Here is a 23127-nt window from a genome sequence, read left to right as displayed (position 1 = left end):
AGGTGTTATCATATATACGCATTGCATGCTTCCGAATTCCCCCATTCTTCGCCCAAAAAAGAAGGACCGCTCTATATGTACAGGCGCTACCAGGGATCGAACCTGGGTCTTGGGAACACTCTTCAGAATCCCAAGTGATAACCACTACACTATAGCGCCTTGAGGTTATGTGCATCATTGCGAACCAAAATCAGTTGTTTTTGGACTGATTTGCATTATCCGCAATCACTGGCGCAAGGCGAGCGGAGCCCAGCCGAGTCCTATCGAGACACTCGCCTGAAGTAATAGGTAGGCAATATTCGTGGCAACGTCACTGACAAACGGCATGTATTTCTCGGGCGGCCGTATGACTACTAGTACACCAGGCACGTTCAGTTATCTTCTACTGCGGACTACAGCACCCACAGCCCGGCTCTCACGTCCTCATCCCGCCCTCCCCGTGTACGATTCTCAGTCAGAGCCCCGGGCCTGCGCCTTCGTCATGGCCGCGAACTCGATGTTGAAGTCCTCCATCGCGTCCAGCGTCTCCTCGAGGTGCTCGACCGCGAGCTGCTGCCCGCGGCTGTGCGCGAGCGACTGCGCGGTGCGGCACGCGTTCTTGATCTGCCGCCCATTCACCTCGCGCGCCGCGAGCCGCGCGACGAACTGCGCCTCCGCGTCGACGCCTGGGGCGGGCGCCGCGATGCCGGCCTTGCGGAGGAAGGCGCGCCAGACCTGGGTGCGCGCGGCGAGGGAGAGCTCGCCGAAGTGGAGCGCGACGTGGATGCGCGAGAGGAAGGCGGGGTCGAACGCGGTGATGCGGTTCGTGGTGAGGAAGAGGATGCCGCGGTAGTACTCGACATGGCGGAGGCTAGGCGTGGACGATGAGTGAACCTGGTCTAGTCACACAGTGAGACGGAAAAGGCGCTTACAAGACGGCGACCATAGCGTTGCGCTCGAGGTCATGCAGGGATCGACGCTCCAAAAACACGTCGGCCTGTCATTGCAGAACATCAGTACCGAAAGTACACATTCTTCAACTCTGCAATCAGCGCACCTCGTCAATGAGCACAATGGCCTTCCAGCTCGTGGCGATGTCGAACACCCTGGTCAGCTCCGCATCGACGTCCGACGCCTTCGTACCGAGGTCTCCGCCTCCGACAACGTACAGCGGGCGGTGCACGCGCTCGCTCGTCGCCTCCGCGGAGAGCGTCTTGCCGACACCGGGCGGGCCGAAGAGGTTGATGATGAGACCCTGGCCCTTGCCCTGCACGAAGTCGTCGAAGCCGAGGTCGACGCTGTGCGCGTCGACGAGCGAGCGCAGGAGGTCCTTGCGGTCGTCCGCGAGCACGAGGTTCGCAAACGCCTCTTCATTCCAGACAATCGGCTGAATGTGTTGCACGTTGAACTCGACTGTTCGGCGTGTATCATGATCAAGTCAGTCGAAAATCCGAAAAAATAACAGGAGGAGCGTACGCCAGATCTTGTCCGAGAGACTGTATCCATAGAGGATGGGGGAGGCTAGCAGGAGGTCCTCGTCCTTGAGCGCTGCCTCCTCCGCATGCGTCTTGGAGCGGACATCAAGCGTGAATACGTTCTCGAAATGGTCTGGCTCGTCGTCTGTCGAGACCGTGTACGACCTCGGTGAGCACGCCTTACGGCTGTTATAGGTGATGGTTTACTTACTCATCATCTGCTGGCGGTGGGCTCGCAAGCGATCATTGGGGTTGTATGCCTCTTGGGCGCGGTCGTTCTGCTCCGTCTCGCTTGCCTTCGGACGCGCGTAGTTCGGGTTCAGCCTGAGGAAGTTCCCTAGATACAAACTTGGTCAATGGTGTGTGCCTGCATAGCCTGGCAGAAACTCACTTCTGTCGACCATAATGCGCGAGTCCACCTGAGCATGGCATAAGCCACAGCAATAGTGGGATAAAGCGTAAAACGTACATTGTATTTGACGATGGTCTGGCAGGAAGCCGTCCCAAGGCGGAACGCGGCTGTGCCCTGGTAGTGAACGTGGTGAATGCCCTTCAGCGACGCCCACTTCCGCCCGCGTTCCAGCAGCATCTCCCTCAAGCCCTGGGGGTCATAGCTGTACTTGAGCGGGTACGCCGCAAGAGTATTGATCTTCTTCGTGCCCGAGAACGGCTCGATGTAGATGACCGTCTCGACACGCCCAAACGACTTCTCGCCAATACCCGACGCTCGGGGGTTCGCGCCCGACGAGTGGTTGGCCTGCTGAGGAGCGCGCCCGTTGATGTTGCTCTCCACGTTGCGGCCGTGGATGGCCTCCTCGAGCGAGTCGATGCTCTCGCAGAGAAGACGCCACACCACAGACGCCTTGCCACTCCCGAGCTTGACCTGCCTGAGCGCGCGCAGCTGGAGCGCGCGGGTCTCGCCCGTGACGGGGCACTCCGTGACGATGATCGTGCGCGGGACGAGGATGGCGTAGAGCAGCTCGGAGGTGATCTCGCCGTGCGTGGTGAGGTTCGCGATCCGCTCGAGCGTCGCGCGGTAGTCCTTGCGCAGGTACTCGAGCAGGACACTGAGGGTCGCGAGGATGTAGTCCTCGTGCAGGCTGCGCGTCTTCCCCTTGAGAAGCTTCTCGTGTGCCTCAAGCTGGGGGAAGAATGCGAGGAGCAGCTGGGGCTCGAGCTGCGGAGAATTCGTCATAAGGATATACATAGATGCGGAGAGCGTAGAAAGGCTGAAGGTACCTCGAGCGGTTCGGCGGTCCAGGAGACACCGGGAACATTCCCGATCACGTCCTTGCAGGCTTTGAGTAGGTACGGGCTCTTGATCACGATCTTGTACTTGATCTCGTCCTCGAGGTCATTCTGCTGCTGCGGGAACTTGCGTACAACAACGAAGCAGAAGTTCTGCCACGGGTCGTTCGTGGTCCCGTTGCCCACCGGGCGCACGGCCTCGGCGACGACGCTAGACCCGGTGTTCCTGTACTTCCATCCCTTGGACCAGGTGCTCCAGAAGTGGTCGACGCGCTTGATCTTGAGGTTCGGTGGGGTCAGAACAGCGGGGATGTCGACGAGAGCGGAGTCTCCGTCGTCGCTGTGGCCGTCACTCGTGTTAAGAGGACGCGTCTCCGAGTGGTATTGCTTCTCGGAAAAGGGGTTCGCGGTGGAGAGGCGCGAGGAGTGCGACCTGGAGAAGTAGTTGCGCATGGTAGTGGGACTGGGGGATGGGAAGGCCGGGTGGACTCGACTTAGTCGCGCCTCTCATTTATGATGTTCATGGCATGAGAAACACCGCAACCATGGACACAGATGGCAGGAAAATTAGGGCACATATCGCGTGAGCTCCGCCCGCCATATGGCCTGGATCGCCATGCAGCACCAATTGCGGCGGTCCTAGGTTTTCGAAGGCTTCGGGGCGACTGCGCCATCCAGATGGAAGGTGGTTTGGAAGGCATTGCGCGCTCTGGAGATGTCTAATGGGGACAAACTCTGATAACCTGTGCGATAGGAGGACGTCAAACCACAGGTCCCGAGGCCACCGAGGCGGTGCTTGACATTGGAAACCGGTCTATTTGTCCTGCCTCTGCGTGCACAGCGCGTGTAAATCCGTCCGTGCGAGTATGGCATCCGTACCGTCGTCCAGAGTCCATTAGACGACATGTTCAACCCAGGTTAGTGACCTAGAGAGCGGTGCTCGTCAGATCCATGATCGACGCCGAGAAGGATGGATATGAGTAAGAACCAGGTATGTCGGCACTCAATAACCCCCCTCCCCCCAAAACGGCGTGGCATCGTGTAGAGCCTAGTTGTGAGCTGAGAGGGCCTTGAGCAGGATAAACATTGCTGGCAAGACTATGTGTCTGCTGGCAGTGAGTACTGGTCCGTGTCTGGTGCGCAACTGCCCGGCTCGCGTCGTGAACGGTCGTCGCCGCACACGTACGCACGACGTGTCGCAAAGATTCATGCATTGAGTCTAGAGGCTACGCAATCGAGGCTGTGACCGAGGTATACAGCATCGTGGTGGACAACTGTCAAGATATGGTCTCGGACCAGTCCACGCGAGTCTGCGCCTCAGCTGTTCAAGCGCCCATCGGCATCCTGCGCGTGAAAGAGATTTTCAATACTAATATCTCTCAGAGCATCACAGTATATGTGTGCATCAAGGAAACTGTTAACCAGGTACTTTTTAGTGTCTAGATGAACCTCAGGCAAGCTGGAGGCGCTAAGTCTATAGCATTAGCAAATGATAACCAGGTCAGACCGGCGTGCCATCGTCGAAGATGGCACTAGTAATCTTTGAAGACATCTTCCAACGCTGAATGATATTGGGGAACGGCTGCATGTTTTGCTGTAATAGGATTATAATGTCAATCCCTCCAGTCAGTCTCGCGTATAAGCCTCTGTGAACCGAACAGACGCACCTTGGGACCTTCGCACATAACTTGACTGCACAGCGACACAAATTCGCGAGTGGAGCATCGATTTGCAGTACTCTCGAAGAGAGACGGGGGTTTGAAAAATTGGCGCACGCGGTTGCACGCCGCGCTGACGACAGGCAGCCCATGCAAGGCCGCAGTTGCGTAGCCATCTGCGGGCGCGCGACGGGACCTACCGCGTGTGGAGAAGCCCATCCCTCTGCCAAATGCCCCTCGTATCCAGCGACGTTACGACTCGAGCCGATGCACTGCGCCGGCTCGCGCAGGTGCTCTTTCTGGACAGTTAGACCGCCCTAAGAGCGAGGCTCGGCGGCAATGCAGCACGACGGCCGCAGCCGCCGCTGAGCAACCCTGCAACTTCGCCTAGACGAAGCTGCTAGGGGAAATCGCAACACCCGCTTTGCGGAGGCTACGATCCCTGCGAAAACGACGCCGCATATATCGACGCCGACTACGCGAGTCCCGCCGCACACGGCCGACGGCATCGAGACGAGCTCGACCGTCAGACCGCATGTGGAATTGGACCCTGGTGGCTCGAGTCGTTGTCCCAGCAGGTCGCCATCCCGCTGTCCCCGAGTGGCCTTGACTCACTTAGGGTCTGAGTCGATAGGACATGAGGGAGAGAGGAGAGCTGTCGGGGGCTCAAGCGCCTCGCGCTATCGGCAACATCATCGACGACGGTGCTTCGGCGTGGGGACTTCTCACGCATCCTGTATAGCTGGCCCACATCCTCGCGTGGTAGGGTCCGGCGAGTATGAGCTGACGAGTCGCGCGGAGGCTGGACTGTGGACTGCACCGATATGATGCATAATGGTCTGCCACTGCATGGGACGAGATCAGCCGTAGAGGTGAGGTAGAGGGGATATCGAAATCACCTTGGAAAACAATACTCACCATTTTCATATAACAGGCATGATAATAGCGAGTGCAGATGGGTATACCTGCGAAATGGCTGAAGCGACGACGAGTTTTGAAGTCTTCAGGCGGTATTGGACGCAAGCAGACGCTCTGCCTCTGGCCGGTGCAGTGGGACGTGTGGCGCGTGGCACGTGCGACGCCGTCCACGAGAGTCTGCCACAGCTGCCCAAACAAACAGAGAGGGATGTTAAGAGTCGAAAGAGTCGCGCGACCACCCATCGCCCATAAAGCTGTAGCTCCCAGTATTTGTATAAAATCCGATCCGAGGCATTCATACATGTCAGCATATGTCCGTACCTTCAAGTCCCGGAACAAAACTCGCAACCATTCAGGCGCTCTTCTCCGCCTCTATCTTCTTGGCGATGATCTCCACCTCGGAGCTCAGACCCGCGAGCAGGTCCTTGGTCGTATGGGTCGGCGCCCACCCGAGCTCACGACGCGCGCGGTCCGCCGTGCAGCGGCTGTTTCCGAAGAGTGCACGCGCGATGAACTACGAACAAGCATACCATCAGCAATGTGTCCCCCAGGCCCTCGCGTGCGCACGCACCTGCCCGCCGTTGGGACCAAACGAAGGCAGCGCGCTACCAAAGTACTTGCTGATGTCCTCGAACGAGTACTTCACGAGCTCCGGGGAGGAGATGCGCCCGTGGGCGAATAGGGAACCCGCGACGGGCACGATCCCCTCGCGTGCGCTGAACTCGTCGTTCGCGCCGAAGAAGTATCCTTCCCGCCCGTGGGACACCTTCTCCGGGTTGCTCAGGTCCCCGTCGAGGATTCGGACGTATATGTCCGTGACTGCAGCAGATGTCAGCGAACGTCCCAGTGGTATGCGACCAAACCAGAACTCACCGTCATCGATGTGCACGCTGGCCCAGTGCGACGCGCCGTCGTTGAGGATGGCGAGGTGCCCGTGGTGCAGCGCGGACCGCACGTAGATCGGGAAGATCATGGTGTGCGGGTTCGAAATACCCGCGTCGAACAGGGGGCCGGTGGCGACGCCGTATATGGCCGAAGGCAGGATGATGTGGGTGCGCGCGTACCCGGCAACGTCTGCAGCAACAACGAGGACGTCGACCGGGCGATGGATAGCCGTAGGAGGGAGTGCCTCAATATCGGCAATGTTGAGGTCGGACCAGACCTTCTCTGATTTGAATGCTCCTCTCGCATCATCCATGAGCTCGCCTGTGCCGGACTCCAGGTGAAGAATCAATAAGGGCATACTAGGATGTGAAGACGAAACACTTACAGTATGGATTAGAATTGGTACGTCCCCAGTCTTCTCGTGCCGCGCCTTCAGGCCGCTCAGGACAGCAGTGATAGCATTTACATCGTCGCAATCTGCCTACCACAGCTATGCGGTCAATGGCACGATCGTGATTATATGCTAGACAACGCGCGCAGCCACCTACTGCTTGGATGGTAACATGCGCGTTCTCGGAAAGGGTGGCGAGCTTATCGAGGTCTTGGAGGGAACCTATGATCGCCTTGACGCCAAATTCGCTTTCGAGACGCTTCGCCTTATCCGTACTGCGAACCAGGGTTGTGATCTCAAAGTTCTTCCCATTTGGGTGGGCGAGCAGCCGCTGTAGAATGGAGCCACCGATATACCCTAGTAATAATATGATTCATCATCCATGATCCCAGGTAAGGCGTAAACTCGCTCACCTGTGGCTCCGGTGAGGAAGATGGTCACTTCGTTGGAAGGCATAGCGTGGGTTGGTGATGGCTGGTGCTTCTCCTTCGCAGGTTCTGACACTGGGATGCGTTTACGTGCATCTGCAGCCTCCCACTTTTATACAAATCTGCACACTCCACATCGCAAGCTGTACGTCCTGTTACCAAGCAAGAGGTGTCAGGTTCACTATTCCCGTCCAATCGGGGAGGTCGGGAAATACCTGCAAAGCCTGAGGCCTGATCAGGTCTGAGGGGCGCGCCTGTGCTTGCAGGTACATAGCCGGATCGCGTCATATCAAACCATTGTATTCCCCATATATCTGAGGTTTCGGTTACTTGTGATGCTTTGAAAGCGAGGAAGAGGTCGGACTCGGTCGTGGTGAAGAGGGTCTCAAAGATGTGTGGTTGCTATGGGCGCTTACTTATTGAGGCGGATTCGGAGCCGCGCGGGATGAGAGCGCTCAAGTCGACTTCGCATCCGGAGCTACCACAACCTCGAAAATTCCCGGCGATCGCTACTGCAGTCTGGTTGAACAAAAGTACCACAAGGGTGTGCGTTGATGAGGAGAAGCGCAAAGTCGCATACGATATCCGAGTTCACAGATGATACCAGTCTTGGCAGCGAAGCAGGATTCGGAATCCGGATTACTGTTCCCCTCAGGTTGAGTACCTCCGGCCTCTCCCTCATTGACGCATACTCTGACATATTTTCTGTTACCCTTAGACTTCAATAAGCTTACCAACTGCGGTGGAGAATGTCGGACTCAACAATGCGCGCTTCTTGTTGAACGACATTGTGACTGTAGAATAACAGTGGGTATATTAAAGCAGCCAGACGTAGTATTCACGTCCAGACCAATGCGCCATGGTTCTATGCTCCACTCATGACCAGCGTGATTCTCCCGCTGGCATGTAACAACCATCGCCGACTGGAGGATGACTAGGCGCCTCTCACGGACATTCAAACGGCAGCATCACGAGTCCATCTCCGAGTACGTCTTCCGAGGCCAGCCATCGGCTTCCGCATCTGTCCGTTTTACTCACATGTAATCCCAGCTCGTCATACGGACCTCATCGAAGGTCGCCGCTCGATGGCACGGATCGATCGACACGTGTTGGCCACGCACGGATAAGGGCGCGGACGCCACGCCGCTGCAACGCCTTCAACGCTCGCCACGCCATGGGGTAGCGCCAGCCAGCTTCGCACAAGAACCGGCCGATCTCTGCCTTTGACTTCATTAACAGCAGGGTCGCGATGAACACGCCACGCAAGCTCCTCGTTGCCCATGCCTCCTCCCGCGCTGCGCCCTCCCCCCTCTAGCTTACCGACTGCCGCCTTTACCTCACTATATGTCTCGGATCGTGGAGGAAGACAACCGGTACGGACGATTACGCCGGCACATATGGACGTTGAGCTCATCGCCGCAGCGGTGAATTCCCCTTTCCCCGCATGGACTCCTACAGGTCCGCCTCCCCGTCGAGCGGGAGCCTTCCCTCGCGCTCGGACAGCAGCCACTCCCACTCCAAGTCCCTCCGCTCCTCCGTCTCGTCCGGCTCGCCCCTTCCCCGCGTGCGGGGAGTCGACCGCGGCGAGCATGATTCCCTCCACTCAGGGGCGCCGTCGAAGTTGCTCTCGCGGCTGATGTCGAGAGAATACCAAGACACGCGCAGCTTACGTACCATCATCGCAGTGACGACGGAACGCCTCGAGAGCGAGACGCGCCGCGCCGACGATGCCGAGCGCCGCCTGCTCGAAGTTCTACGCAAGCTCCGGGCAGCGCACGAGGCGACGATGCTGGCGCAGGCCGACGCGGCGCGCGCCAAGGAGGAGCTGACGCTCTACAAGTACCGCCTGGACGATGCGACACGAGAGATCTCGCGCGCGCAGGAGATCATCAATGAATTGGAACAAGAAAAGCTCGAGGCCGAGGCTGAAGCGGCTCGCGCGCGGTCGACGGCGAGGCGGTATCGGGAGCAGCAGTTGATGACTCGGGCACGAGAAGAAGGTAGGCAAGCAGGATTTCAGGAAGGATTTTCTCAAGGGAAGGACATGGGATATCAGGAGGCGATGGAAGACGAGGGCGTCGGGGTGGTCGAAGAGAGGCGGTTCCAAAAACGTCCCGTGCTCGTGGAGGAAGTGGATGACGAGGAGGGTGAGGTCGCGCCCTCACGATACCGGGCTGGGACGCCAGCCCCTGACCTTCGTAGCCGCACACCTGCGCCGGTCATCCGCGTTCAAACGCCAGGTCCCGAGCCGCGAATGCGGACGCCCGGGCCCTCGGGAAGACCGCCGTCAAGGTAAGCTCTGGCGTATCGCGCGCGATCGTGTGTCTGACTTCGACACAGAATGACGGTGTCCAGAGAAGGCCAGCGCGTCTCGGACGCAGCCCACATCGCCAACACGCTACCCGTGCCTACGATGACCACGCCGCTCAATATGCCTTCGCCATCGCATTCTCGATCGGGAACCCCCGTTGTGATGCCCTATCCCAGCTCACGACCGGTAGGGGCTGGAGACGTCCCTACGCCGATCCCGATACATAACCCTGTTCCCTCACCTATGCACCCTCCTTTGGAAATTCCTCCAGACAGCTGGATCCCGTATGAGAATGCCGAAGGTGAAATAACCCTCCCGCCCCCTCATGAGCTTTCTCGGCCGGTCACACCTCGGTCGGTGTCTCCTGCGCCACCTCAAGAAGTTCCAGCACCGCAACCCCCAGCTCCGCCCCCGCGAGACTACGTATACGCCAATCCGGACGCGTCCCAGAGTGGCCCTCTAGGAGGCGGACGTTCCGCACCCAACATATACCGACCATTCTCGCCGCAATCGAAGGCATCCACAAGCATTTCGCAGTTCGATCTCGTCGCACCACGAGTGAAGTCGCGTGGGGCAAAGGCTCGAGAGGACGTACGTCGCGCTGTGAATTCGTCGCGGATGCGCTGACCTGACATCGCTTGCCGATTGTGGGGTTGAAGCGTGAACGTGTACCAACATCGCCGCGCGGGCCGCGGCCACGCGAAGATTTGCCACCGCTAAGGCCGGTTATGGAGGAGCGCCAGGATACAGCAGGGACGAGCGGCAGTACAGAGCCAGCCAAGTCGCCAACGACGCCGCTGGACGCAGAATTTAAGAAGAGGTATCGCAGGAGGCCTACAAGAGGCCCATCACATGAAAGCGTGATTCCGGACATTCGAGTTGAAGCACCCGTGAGTCGCCTTATTATATCGTGTATCGAACGTATCCAGCGTCTGACACAAAGCGTAGTCGACACCGTCGACGAGTCGTTCGTCTACGAAGACCACAATCACGCACCCACATTTGCTGAGCCCAGAAACGAACCCGCGGCCGCTAACCCCGAGTCAAGACGCGGATGTCATCGTGATGCGGACGGAGATCCCGGGGTATTACCCAATGGTGCCCCCCGTGCCCTACCAGCCACCTTACCAACCGCCATACCCCGAAGATGATGACGAGTCTCCTGTTATCCCGCCACGGCCAGTGCCAGAGGGACCGTTCCCGCCCGGGTTTGTCCCGATAACCCCACCCATCCCGGTGGACCGCGCGCTACCCATTCCTTCCAATAACCCGCTCCCTATCCCGTCTAACAACCCTCTTCCCATTCCACAGAGAAGCCCCCACCCTGTTTCCCAGCGAAACCCTCTCCCTACCCCTCAATCCAACCCGCTCCCTATTCGTCCGCCTTCTGCCGGTCCTCTGCCTGTCCCACAGAGAAATCCCCTCCCAGTCCCCGACAAGGGACCTGTCCCCATCCCTCACAGAGGACCCGTCCCCATCCCCACGCGAGACGAACCGCTCCCCGTACCCCATCGTAGCGGCACGCCCAGCCGGCGGTACGTCGAGGCGGACATGCCACCTGGTGTGGTGTACCCCTCGCCGCCGTCGCGCCGCTCGCGCACGCCCAGTTCGTCGGTCACTTCTCCCCAGGGCTCGCGGCGCACGCTCCGCGACATGCGCAGCCCTACGGAGCGGTTGTCGCCGTTACCGCTACAGTTCTTCGCGACGATGCGTTCGGACACGAACACTGAGTAACTTATTGCCTGGTAGCTGTCACTGTTGTATTTGTAGCTGCTCTCGATCGCAATGTGTATGACTAGGCATCTGTCAACGATTCGGTATCCTGGACATGTTTAGCATGCCTATGGAGACCATCACCAAAGTGTAGTAGTATAATGATACCTTCCGAAATACATACCGCCAGCATACTCAAAATGGATCTGAGCAACCTCGTTTCAAACAGCTTCTCCAACACCGCACTAGCGGGTTGTGCGTAATCCCGCCATCTGGTTTGAAATGATCTCCCTTCACCCGTACACAATCTGGCAAATTGGAGTGCAGGCGAAGTGAGTATTGTCAAGATCAGACTCAAAGACTGAGGAATATCACGGCGGCTAAACCTTGTCTGGCCGCAGCAGTGCTCTTACCGCCACCGTCATCATGGCAGCGCTGCTTCCGCACCTGCTCTCTCCCTCCTCCTGGGTCTCCAATTCTGGGACAACTCAGTCTATACTTGCACCTCGGACTGCTCGATAGTCACCCCAGGCCAACCCGTTATCAAAGCATACTACCGTTACAGCACCACGCTCACCACATGTCGTCACCCCGGGTAGATTGATCCACCACTCCGGAGCACGTTCGTATTCACTGCCCAGTGATGTTCGCAAACCTTGGCACGGTCCTGTTCAGTCTATATTCGACCCTCGCGGTGCAGGTACTCACGAGGTCTGGTCTCGGCCGATATTGGCGGCTCGAAGGTGAGTCCTACAGCGTGCTCGCATCCCGCTGCTTCTTGCCGGCCATCATGTGAGGTGAATCACGGCAGGCCCGCCCTTCTGCTTCATCTCTTCGTGCGTTTCGGGTAGAGAACCATGTGGGGTATCTGCTCGTAGACGTACTGGGGCTGCTCTCCATATAAATGCCCGCGATGCGCTGCCAGGGGGGAGGTAACGGGCTCGTTCTCTCCGCGTAGTCCGCCGCCATGCTCCCTCTCCTGCCCCTCCTGAGTCTCCTCGTCCTCCCGCTCACTTCTCTCGCAGCTACTGCAGAAGATAACCAAAACATGCGCATCGCAACGTATAACCTCCGGTTCGACTCCATGCCGGACAATATCACCGTGCAGCAGTCCCTCGCGTCGCTGCCCGATCCCTTGCAGCAGATCTCGTACTATGGCAAGACAGGCGAGCAGCCGTGGAGCGCCCGCCGCATCAAGGTGTTTGAGCATCTCGAGAGCGCGGGCGTTGTCCTGGCTGGGTTCCAGGAGGCGCTGGTCCGACAGGTCACTGACCTCGCGGAACTGCTTGGGGACGGCTGGGGATGGGTAAGTGTGTATGGGGCGCGTTCACTCGAAACCATGGTTTAATATGGATTTAGGTCGGCGTCGGTCGTGATGATGGAGTCGCAGCCGGAGAGTTCAGTCCCATATTCTACAAGAAGTACGCATCGCTTGCGCTTTGTTACGAGGTTGTCACTCACACACGAATCGTAGATCGGACGTTACTCTTGTCTCTAACGACACCTTCTGGCTTTCGTGAGCTCTAGGCCTGTATCTGCTAGCATGCACCGGTTTGCTCATGCGGACACAGGAATACTCCCGACGTGCCGTCCTTCTTCCCAGGTGCTGGCTCGAGGCGGATCTGTACCGCCACGCAACTCATTCTGAAGACCGATGCTGGTCGCGCCATCCATTTCACCTACCTGAACACCCACCTCGACGACCAGTCTGACGGCCAACGTCGCCTCGGCGCATCCATGATCCTCGCACGTGCGCGGTTTGAGGCCTTCAAGACGGGCGGGCCGGTCATCGTCACCGGTGACTTCAACAGCCCTGCCACGGGTACCGACTCCGGCGCATACCAGATCATCACGGGCGAGCTGCCGCCCGTGGCGATCAACCAGACGTTCGCGGAAAAGTACGCCGTGCCAGCGGGCGCGCTGCCGAACTTCACGATGGTCGACCTCAAGGGGCAAGCCCCGCGCTCCGCCGTGTCCGGCAACTACGCGACGTACACCGGCTTCAACGCACCTGGTGACGCGTCGGTCTACACCCGCATCGACTTCGTCTTCGGAGGCAGTAACGGCAAGTGGTGGGTACCTCTCCGACAAACTTGGTCCGGTGACGTATGGCTCACACGGCCCGCAGGACTTCGGACGCGCACCATGTCGGCTGGTCGCTCACGGACGACGGTGTGCTTGCGAGTGACCACCGCCCCGTCTTCCAGGATGTCACGTTGCACTGAGAGACGTGTTCGAAGAGCACAGTCGAAGTGCCAGCATGTGGCATCCAATGTATTTGTATTCTATCTGATCTTCATGGAGAGGATTCCGATAGACACGTTTTATGATTGCCCATCTCGTCTTGCTGCTTGCGTCTGCCTGACCGAGATCGCGCGGCTGCGGCGCTGCGCTGCACAGTGCGGCTGCCAGGAGCCGACGTAAGTGGGTACCAGCAAAGTAAGTAGCGGCATTGATTCACATACTTACCGGGAACTACCCTTCATTCTAACATTGATCGGACTTCAATTTCAATCAGTAAGCACGGCTGAGCCTCGTGTATCAAATCAGGCATTGCCGATCCTTTATATCCCGAGCTCTCTTCCGCTCTTCCATGTCCTCTCTCTACTGCGACTGACGACCCCGACGACACAACGATGCTCTTCTATTTGACATCACGACTTATCAGGTGTGCTCGGATGGCCGCTGCTGAGTCGCTCAGGGGCTAAACGAACCTAGTGCGACCGCAGCGTTTCTCTACCCGGGCTACGCCTCATACAAGACCCTCTCACAACGCCCAGCTTCCGAGGCAGAACTCGAGCGATGGCTCATGTACTGGAGCGTGCTGGGCTGCATCGTCGCCGTTGAATACGTGGCAGAGTGGCTCATCTCCTGGTACGCCCTTTCCCGGACCGCTCGCTGTATGACCTCCGTCTCACAGCAGAATGCCCAAGGCTGCCGCTCTATTACCCTTTGAAGACTGTCTTCCTGCTCTACCTCGCGCTGCCGCAAACAGCGGGCTCCGCCTACCTCTACCACGCCCACCTCCGCCCCTTCTTCGCCGCGCATGAGAACCAGATCGACAGCGCGCTCGCGCAGTTCAAGGTCTACCTCTACACCTCCCTCCAACGCCTCCTCCGCCGCGCCTGGGAGCACGTCTCCGGCACCGTCGCCCAGATTCAGTCCACCCCCGCGGGCGACTCGCCGCTGGAAGAGGAGGCGGCTACGCACACCGGTGCGCAACCCTCGCTGGGCGACCCCGTTTCGGGCCCCGCGCAGCTCGTGGCTGGGCTGTGGGGAACGTACGGTCCGGGCCTCCTGGCATCCGGGGCCATGCTTCTGCGGCAGGCGCAGACGTCCGCGGCGCAGGCCGCTGCGAACGCGAATGCGCAGGCGGGATCTGCGCGTAGGCAGTCGGGCGGGGGTAGCGCGTCGGAGCGCCGGAGGCAGCTGGAGGCGGAGCTGGCGTCGCTCCCGAACGAGGGCGTTCAGGGCTACGACATGTCGTCGGCGATGTCGAGCCCGGCATTCGAGTCGGTGCCCATGCCGCCTGCGGACAACCCGTCGCGCAACTCTTCCTCGGGATCGCTGAGGGAACGCGCTGGGAGGTCGACGTTTGAGGAGGTCGAGGTGCCGAGCGATATGGAGGGCGAGGGGCCGGCCAGTCCTAGAATGCCGGATGCCGCACGGAGGTCGAGCTGGTTTGGATGGGGTGGCGGTGCTGCTGAGTACGAGCGGGTGAAGACCGACTGAATGACGCTGTATATGTATGGCTCTTGATCGTATCGGATGTTTGCTCTTGTGGACTGGCTCCTTTCTCACCCCCTGTATCTAGTGCGTGTAATATTACCAAGACGGATTCTCTTGCTGGCTACTTCAACATCTCAATGTGGGTGTGGAACCCGTTCTACATATCTTTATACTTGCGTAACTCAGGATCTTCTAAGAGCTTGCGCATGGCTTCCTTGTTGAAGTGCAAAGATACGCACACGGGTCCGTCGTACCAACGCCTGTTCCCGCCCTGCAATGCCCCGTCTCCACTTGTTGCCTTAGCTTCCATAGCATGGAAGACGCCGTCCATATTCGGTAGGACCGCCTCGACGTACCGCGGTGGTGCACCACTCCCGAAATCGATCCCGTACAAGTCGAGCCCCAGCCAGGAGGTCACGACTGAGTGTCGCTCGCCGAGGAACGCGCGCCAGATGCGCTGAGGGTTCACCGCGTACGCGAGCTCGTGGAGGAATGCTGCAAGCTTCTCCGGAGTGAACGCCGTGACCGCCGCACGGATTGCTGCCGCGCCCGCGCCAAGTGACGACGGGTCCGCGAGCGTTTCCCCGGGGAGAGACGCGGCCGCGAGGGTAATCGGCGAGCCGAGAAACGCGTCCGGGAGCCGAGACGCGAGACGGCCGCGTACCCCAAGCGTGACGACGAGGTTGTTCGGGGCGGGATCTGCCGCCTGGCCGCGCGCGCGTACGACGAGCCGCCAGAGGTGCGCGAACAGCGCGTCGAGGCGACTCACGCGTGGTGCGCCTGCGGGGAGGTGCGCAGACGCATCCTCCCAGAGACGCTGGACCTCGGCCGGGGTGAAGTACAGCAGGCAGTGCGAGACAGGCGCGAAGATGTCCCAGGTGTCCCAGGGAGCGGGGGTCTCGGACGGGCCAAGGTCGGTACCGGCGAGTTCTGCGGGGACGGCGGTCGAGGGGAGCATGGGGGCTGGGCAGCCAGGGGCGGACTTCCACCAGTCGTACCGGACCAAGGGCAGGGTGCGGGCAATGCGGAGGATCTCGGGGTCGATGGCGGGCCTTGTGAGGTCTCCGGCTGCGGCCTTGTTTACCAGAGAAGGATCGAATATGGGAGCAGGAGTCGGCAGCGGCTGGGCGTTGAGAAGCGCGCGGTGGATGGCTGCCCAGTCTTTGACGAACTGGTGCATGGCCGTCGCGTCCGCGATGGGGTGCACGATCCGTAGCGTGACGCCGAAGCCTCCGCAGGCAAACGCGGTGAGCTGGACGGACACCGAGGGCCGGCCAGTGTACTCTTTAGTGTTGTATAGAGCGAGCTCGGTGGGACAGAGCAGCTCGGCGGCCGGGAAACCGTCCGCGCACCACGCGCCGGCCGTGATGCGGGTGTCGTTGTCTGGAATGAGGGACTCGAGCGTTGTCGGGAAACGCGTCACGATGAACTCGACACCAGGATCGGCGGGCGACCCGTAGGAGATGCACACGCGGCCGTGGCGCTGTCCATGGCTCAGGTCGTACGGCATCCACTGTAGTTGACCAGCCCACTGAGGGTACGCGTTGATCGTCTTCTGCAAGGATTTTGATGCTAGCTCGGGCGAGAAAGATGGAGCGTTGCCCGCCGGCTTGTCGTAGTACCACGCTGCGCTTGTCATCGCATAGTTGACAACCGTGTTGTCGAGGATAGAGAGTGGCACTGTGCGTGTCCCCGCTCTGGTATGATCGTCTGGCAGAATTCGAGTCCGAGAAATTAACTCGAGCGAAGGGTCTATCGATTTCGCTAAGACGAGAGAGAAGATAGTCAGTATGGCGTACAGGCTGCACTGAAAAGGCGTGAGAAGCTGACTCACCTGTGGACAACATCTTGGTGCTGAAGTGATGAGGTCAGGTCGTCGCAGCCAAGATCCTCATATATTGCCCTGCCAGTGCGGCGAAGGTTGTGATTGCGCGAGTCATTGACATGCTCGGAGCCGTCTGATCCACGGGGCGTGTCGTAAGGTTCTCTACGTCCTGAAACGGTCGACGGGCGTCGTGAGAGTAGGAAGGATTCATTCCAAACTGAACTTGCCTCGTTACGTATCCGGTAGCTCGCCGCCATTAGTCTTCAAACTGGGAGACGACGCAGCACTTTCCAAGGCGTGCCCTTGTCTTGAAGGCCTGTCATGCACGAATTTTTGTCCCCTGGTGCATTTTTATGGTACTCCGTGCCAGAGAAGATCTCGATTCAACAATATGTGTGTATGAAATCGCGAAGCCCCCGCCGGCGGCTGGCCTGAGTGGATGGTCGAAGACTTAGGTTGAGAGGGATGCACGCGAGTTAGCGCCCAAATGTACTGCGTCGCTAGCGCTTCCGAGTCGTTCGCACTCTGTCTCATACCATCTCGACTAGCCATCGAACTCATCATCGTGCTTTCTATGCGGACGATCACAACAATGCATATGACCTCATAACGTGGTTTGCGGGCCGCCTCCATCCTGTGAAGAGAATACAAGTTACTCGAAGAATGGGGTCTTCTTATGATGCCGCCGCTAGTGACACCAGTGCGAGTTTTCATTCTAGTCATCTTCATTTGCTGAACGGCCGCCGACGTCCGCCCGAGGTGTCTGAGCTCCTTCCTACGACCCAATATAGGGAAAAATAGGAGGAAGCTAGGAGGTGAGATTCTCACTCAGAGCACCGTAACGCTGGGAGCAGACGTATTACTTACACACACGGCGGCCGAAAACGTACTGCAGGACTGCGCCTTCCGCGAACACGCGTAGTTTACTGCTGGTCGTTCCCGGAGCTGCAAATGACATCCAGTTCTCGAGATGGGACGCTTCAGTTGCCAAATCCTGCCATCTCGCGCGGGCCAGGGTGGAGCTGCTCCGTGGTAGATTCGGCGATGGCGCAGTGCGTGTGACCTATGCGGTGTTTGTGCCTTCGAACACTGCAAGTATGATGTTTTTCTCAGTGCATCTGTACGGCTGTTGCCAAAGAATTGCGGCATGTGTCTGCAGGTCTGACTCCGTGTGCACAAGGGACTCTACATTCCCTGGGATTCATCGGTACATCATAGCACTACAGAGGAGTGACCTCAATCTGGTACGCCTTCTCATCATAGTTTCCCCCGCCTGACATATTTTCAGGTACGTTTGAGTGGTTCTGGTCGGTCTGACTCCTCGCGCTGCCAGAAGGAAGCATTCAGCCGAGACGTAGGAGGTCATAAGGTTCTTACAAGAGCGTCATCCTCTCATTTTTTCACAACGCTAAGGTCTTCGATCCATTGCAGGCACTCCAGGGCTGGTAAGCGCAGAGATGCGACGCCGTCCTGGGAAGCATCCTCACTCGACACACCTTTCCAGCAACGATCCGAAGATATTGTGTTCAAGGCACGCTATAGACCGACCAAGAATGATCAGCGTGTCTGCTCCGATCTTGAAATACTCATTAATCATAGAGAACGCATTATAGACGCCATATACATGAAGGTTCGTCATTAATCATAAATCATCAAAAAAATCATCGCTGCTGGCCCCTACTCATCTCTGTACTTCCTCAGCTGAGGATCAAGCAACAGTCTATCCATCACCTCCGTCGCCAGGTGCAAGGACAAACACACAGGCTCGTCGTACCATCGGTCGCCCGACCCTGGCCTCGCAGAGCTACCCACCGCTGCCGTAGACGGTCCGGCTTCCATCACATGGATGCACCCATCGATGCCGGGAATGACCGGGTCCACATACCGAGGCAGCCCTCCCCCGAAGTCGAGCTTGTAGCCTCCCAGGCCGACCCAGGACGTCACGGTGGTGTACCGCTTCCCCAGGAACGCGCGCCAGAAGCGCTGCGAGTTTGACTGCCGCGCCATGTTCAGGACCGCGCCGATCGCCTCGGAGGTGTACTGCGAGACCGTGTTGCGGATCGCGGCTGCGCCAGCCCCAGGGGACGCGGCCACCTCCGACCCTGGCAGGGATATCAACGAGAGGAGGATTGGCGAGCCCAGGAACGCGTCCGACAGGCGAGGGACTAGACGCGCCCGCACGCCGATGGCGACGACCATCCGCGCGGGGGCCGAGTCATCTGCGTCAGGAACACTGCGGGCGCGCGTGATGAGGCTCCAGATGAAGGCGAGCAGCGCATCGAGTCGGCTGATGCGGGTCCGGGCGGGGGTATCTGCGCTGACCGCCTCCCAGATCTCCTGAATCTCCGTGGGGGTGAAGCAGATATGGTAGTGCGCCGAAGCCGGAGCGACGATCCTCCATTCCGCCCAGGGCATCCGCGGCGCGCGTGCTGTGAGGTCGGTACACGCTCCGGGTCCACGCGGAGCGGAGGTCATGCTACTGCACGCGGGCGATGTGTCGCCCGGGTGACTGCTGTGGGTGGCCATGGGGAGCGAGCGCACAGGGTGTATCACGTTGCGGACGGGTTCGGCACCGTCCTTGGCTTCGAGGCACGCTTTGTCAAGCAGACGAGGGTCGAAAATGGGGGCGGGGACGGGCAAGGGACAGCCGTCGAGCACTGCACGGTGGATCGCAGCCCAGTCGTGGACGAACTGAAACAGAGAAGTCGCGTCGGCGAGAGCGTGGGCGATACGCAGGGCGATGCTAACACCACCGCAGGCGAACGTCGTCAGTTGCACAGACACGCCGGGTCGGCCCTCGCACACGGGGAAGTCCCAGAGCGCGATGTTGGTGGGGAGGAGGATCTGCGCGGTGGAGAAGTGGTCGGCACACCACACCCCGGCCTTGATCCGCGTCTGACCGTCCGCGACGTGCGCCGCCATGGGGGTGGTACAGCGCGCAAGAATCACTTCGATTCCGGGGTCGGTGGGGGAGCCGTACGAGATGGAAACACGTCCGATGCGTTGTCCACTGCTCGGGTCGTAGGGGATCCACTGCAGCTGGCCCGCCCACTGAGGATAGGCGTTCAGCGTCTTCCGCAGGGACCAGAGGAAGGAGTGCGGCGCGAATGCGCCTTCTCTTCCCGCCGGGTTGTCATAGTACCACGCCGCGTGTACCAGCGAGAACCGGACGGAGAAGTTGTCGAGGATGGATAGTGGCGTTTCGTGTACGCCTGAGCTGGTGTGGTCTTCGGGAAACAGGCGGGTCCGCGAGACTAGTTCGACGACAGGCGGCGCAACTGCAACGTAGGACCTGTAAGCCTCACGTTTTACTTTCCGGAGTCCCCCGAAGCTTACCTTGCAATGTCGAAGACGGCTTAGAGGGTAGAGGGGACGACGTGTCGTCAGACGCAGACGTCCTTGACTTGCTAGGTGCTGGCATGGTAGACTTGTATTCCGCGAAGGCTTTGGCAAGGCGAAGACAATAGGAGTGGATGTGCGGGGACAGGTGAGTTCAAATACTCCTCGCCTGCGGCTTTTCGTCCTAAACCGGTGCAATTGACTCCAAACCGAATCTACCCCCGCAGTTAGAAACACCATCACACGATGTCAAAATCACCCGAAACCGGCTTCCCAGCGCAAAGAAGGACGAGGATCTGGCGAGATGGCCACACTTTTAAGACACCGACGCGGGAAGGCGGCCTGCCAAGCTTTCGCGCCAGTCTTGTCGGACGCGACACGGTGCGTGCGTTATTGTGATGGCCGGCTTCTTCAGGTTAGACGCAGGCACTAGCTCGAAACGTGCGACGGGGCCGGCCGTCGACAATTGGCGCGTTCACAGCGCTGCACGCCGGTCCGCTGCAGATTTTGCCCACCCGAGCGAACTAGGCATCCGGCTCGTCTTGTTCCGTCCCTGCCACATTGTCGTCGTGGCACTATCTGCGCTGCACGCACGCGTTCGTCTTGTCGGCTGCGACTATCGAGTCAGCGCGCGGAGGCAGCGTGCTGTGCGCGTGCGGACGACATTGCCGCAGTCGCGTGTTCCGCGGCCGCCACGCCACGCCCGACCTTCGCCCGACTCACCACTGCCAGTGCCACGCCTGTTCCTTGTTCAGTCCGGGAGATGCGGAGGAGCTTGTGACTGGGGTATGGAACATATAGATGACGTCGCTGCTTCTCCTCACATGGACCTCCTCACCAGGTCCACCTTGGTGGCGGCTGCTTCAGGTGCAAGAAGTGTATCCCGGTGGTGCGTCGGTGGAGGCCGGACGCGCGAGTCTAAGACTCATAGTAGCCGGGACATTAGTGTGGGATGCGGAAGAGCTATACAGGGTGCGTGAGAAGTCCCCACGCCGAAGCTCCGTCGACGATGGTATCGCCGATAGCGGGAAACGCGTGGAAACCCGGACAGCTCTCCTCTCCCCATCATGTCCAATCGACTCAGACCCTAGGTGCCTTTTGAAGGCCGCTTGGGGACAGCAGGATGGCGACCTGCTGAGACAGCGACTCGAGCCAGGGGTCACATATCGCCATGCGGTCTGACCGTCGAGTTCGCCTCGATGTCGTCGGCCGTGTGCGGTGTGATGAGCGGATTTCCGCTCGGACGCTCTGAGCGTCCGTAACGACCGTAACGACGAGTTGCGTCGTACCCGCGAAATCGCGGGGCACAGCAGGGCTGCTGCAGCCTTGTTGTCCGTCGATCCCTTCGAGTTGCACTGCATAGTGCGATGCGTTGGGCGGCGCCTGCGCGAGCCGGCGTAGGGCAGAATCGTTCGAGTCGCAACGTCTATGAGCACGAGGGGCATCTGGAGAGCTACGAGCTAGTCCACACGCGGTGAGTTCAGCACACGCTCGCAGATGGCTACACATCGGCGGTCCCTAGTGGGCTGCCAGTCGACAGCGGTGCGTACATGCAACCGCGTGCAACAATTTTTCGAAAACCTCGCCCTCTTTGAGAGGCTCTGACACCCGAGGCGGTATTGTACTCGTGTCCGTGGGGCGGCCGGCGCGAACAGGAGGTACGTATATGATGATCTGTATCTTATTTGATGCTCTCCCTCATATTTGACACTTGGGCGTAGGCATCCTCTAGCAGCAAGATGACTTTCGGGGTCGCAAACCTGCTGCTTTTAGTATGTACGCCTGTGGCATTGTTCCGTCTGACACTGCGGTTCCGTACATTCACTGGTTTACTACTTGAGAAGTAATGCTCACGCCATGCGAACGACTCGTGTATACATCAACGTTGTGTCTTTGAATATAGTATGGGTCTGCTCTGCTGCTTGTGCGTATGCTCGAGGCGTTCTGCTGTGCCTAAAGAACGGTGATAGTACGCTGGCGTATCTGCACCATGGGATTCCGAACACGAGTTTGCTGCGGTATTAACGCGAGCACCGGCGGTTGGACTCGGAAAGGCCTCAATCCCGTTCTGTCATGTATTGGATCTTAGGGTTCTCGACAGCATGAGAGACGTGATGTGGTAAGACGAAGGGATTAGCGAGTAATACTACAGCGACACTCACAAAGATCGTTCAGAGGGTGGCCAGTGCCAGAGCCTCCATACCAGCAACCTGGAGAGCGGCTACGCCCTTCGAAAGCCCTGCGGGCGGCATCGAAGCGGGCAATGTGAATCTACACGATGCGAGGTCTTCAATTGACGATCAAACCGGCCAAGGGTTCCTCCAAGCTTCGAGTCTGGGATGGGGTCGGATGATTAGGCGGTGGTGAATTTTTGGCGGTGTTCTCGCGAGAAACCGTGCGGTGACCGAGAGCTGAAGGCTCGGGTAAAGGAGAGATACTTGAGTTACCAAGAGATTACTGGGCAAAAAGGATAACACACGGCGGACGGTATGTGGCAACGCCCTGATTGTAGGCCGGAATGGGCCGTAGGAGTACTTGGCGTTCGCATCCCGCTACCTGACGTCGTTGCGAGAAGGATTCTGTCGCAAGTGTCGGAAAGCTTCTAGTGAGGTTGGAAGACGCTTACTACATGTAAGACGTGCGGGTACTCGACCGATTGAACTCGGAAGTGCAAGCCTGAGCTTCATGACCGCGGCCATCCAGGACCACCGCATGGCGCTCATCTGAAAGAGGTTCAAATTGGTCACGGCAAAGATTACTTATCAGCACAGGAGCTTAAGCAGCATGATACTTTTGTTTGAGCTAACAGCCGCAGAGAATGCAGAGGAAGAGGAGGGAAGAGGATTAGCAGCCGAAGGAGGAGGAAAATGAACGCCCAATGCGGTAGGCGCCACGATGCTGAGTGGGGGCGCCTAAGGCTACTTCACCTTTTCGGCCGTCTCCGACTCGGACTCGCCGCAGACTCTCCTCGGACTCTCCGTGCACCGTCCCCATCCGCTTGACTGCACACCCTCACCATGATCTACTCTTGATACCTCTAGCGATGGCCCACATCTCTATATCATTATTCACGCCCTGACATGCCAGGTCCCGAGCCGGCGGGAAGACTGCCAACGAACAGGCGATGAAGACTAGCGGCTCGCGATAGCCCACTCGTGTCTATGCAGATACTATCTGAGGACTGCTGCACAGTCTACTCGTTAGCTCAGCTTCGTATGATCGCGCAAT

The 23127-nt window shown here is 58.9% G+C and overlaps 7 protein-coding genes and 1 non-coding gene across 8 annotated transcripts; 3 read left to right on the top strand and 5 right to left on the bottom strand.

Annotated features, from left to right (window-relative positions):
* Positions 1-81: 81 nt before the first annotated feature.
* On the bottom strand, positions 82-159 carry TRAVEDRAFT_t197. Its single transcript has one exon. It is a non-coding gene; the product is annotated as a tRNA-Gln (tRNA).
* Positions 160-292: 133 nt separating this feature from the next.
* On the bottom strand, positions 293-3177 carry TRAVEDRAFT_74607 (P-loop containing nucleoside triphosphate hydrolase protein). The gene is made up of 8 exons (XM_008045440.1): positions 2694-3177; positions 1924-2631; positions 1846-1873; positions 1666-1791; positions 1456-1599; positions 1037-1392; positions 912-976; positions 293-850 (listed from the first exon to the last, which is right to left on the bottom strand). Exons 1-8 carry the CDS (start codon positions 3153-3155, stop codon positions 451-453), a joined length of 2289 nt encoding a protein of 762 aa, XP_008043631.1. The 5' UTR covers positions 3156-3177; the 3' UTR covers positions 293-450.
* Positions 3178-5630: 2453 nt separating this feature from the next.
* On the bottom strand, positions 5631-7210 carry TRAVEDRAFT_60755 (NAD-P-binding protein; the record flags this gene model as incomplete). Its single annotated transcript, XM_008045439.1, has 7 exons — positions 7198-7210; positions 6968-7134; positions 6712-6911; positions 6549-6644; positions 6152-6494; positions 5850-6097; positions 5631-5792 (listed from the first exon to the last, which is right to left on the bottom strand). Exons 2-7 carry the CDS (start codon positions 7008-7010, stop codon positions 5631-5633), a joined length of 1092 nt encoding a protein of 363 aa, XP_008043630.1. The 5' UTR covers positions 7011-7134; positions 7198-7210.
* A 735-nt stretch (positions 7211-7945) lies between these two features.
* TRAVEDRAFT_154552 (uncharacterized protein) lies at positions 7946-10641 on the top strand (the record flags this gene model as incomplete). The annotated part of the gene is made up of 6 exons (XM_008045438.1): positions 7946-7968; positions 8033-8355; positions 8405-9274; positions 9323-9884; positions 9953-10183; positions 10242-10641. Coding segments are annotated over exons 2-6 (2091 nt in total), but the record flags the coding sequence as incomplete, so codon positions are not given.
* Positions 10642-12054: 1413 nt separating this feature from the next.
* Positions 12055-13231, top strand: TRAVEDRAFT_39965 (uncharacterized protein; the record flags this gene model as incomplete). Its single annotated transcript, XM_008045223.1, has 5 exons — positions 12055-12312; positions 12366-12427; positions 12481-12522; positions 12578-13078; positions 13135-13231. 5 exons carry the CDS (start codon positions 12055-12057, stop codon positions 13229-13231), a joined length of 960 nt encoding a protein of 319 aa, XP_008043414.1.
* A 411-nt stretch (positions 13232-13642) lies between these two features.
* Positions 13643-14738, top strand: TRAVEDRAFT_52336 (uncharacterized protein; the record flags this gene model as incomplete). The annotated part of the gene is made up of 3 exons (XM_008045257.1): positions 13643-13674; positions 13725-13880; positions 13940-14738. The coding sequence occupies 3 exons, from the start codon at positions 13643-13645 to the stop codon at positions 14736-14738; spliced, it is 987 nt and encodes a 328-aa protein (XP_008043448.1).
* Positions 14739-14892: 154 nt separating this feature from the next.
* Positions 14893-16597, bottom strand: TRAVEDRAFT_173856 (uncharacterized protein; the record flags this gene model as incomplete). Its single annotated transcript, XM_008045437.1, has 2 exons — positions 16570-16597; positions 14893-16496 (listed from the first exon to the last, which is right to left on the bottom strand). Exons 1-2 carry the CDS (start codon positions 16580-16582, stop codon positions 14893-14895), a joined length of 1617 nt encoding a protein of 538 aa, XP_008043628.1. The 5' UTR covers positions 16583-16597.
* Positions 16598-18237: 1640 nt separating this feature from the next.
* Positions 18238-19981, bottom strand: TRAVEDRAFT_23629 (uncharacterized protein; the record flags this gene model as incomplete). The annotated part of the gene is made up of 2 exons (XM_008045124.1): positions 18238-19838; positions 19897-19981. 2 exons carry the CDS (start codon positions 19979-19981, stop codon positions 18238-18240), a joined length of 1686 nt encoding a protein of 561 aa, XP_008043315.1.
* Positions 19982-23127: the final 3146 nt, after the last annotated feature.

This window comes from Trametes versicolor (genome assembly GCF_000271585.1).
Source record: "Trametes versicolor FP-101664 SS1 unplaced genomic scaffold TRAVEscaffold_12, whole genome shotgun sequence".
NCBI classification, from domain to species: Eukaryota; Fungi; Basidiomycota; class Agaricomycetes; order Polyporales; family Polyporaceae; genus Trametes; species Trametes versicolor.
The sequence above is the reverse complement of the archived record's forward strand: the minus strand, read 5'-3'. Positions and strand labels throughout refer to the sequence as shown.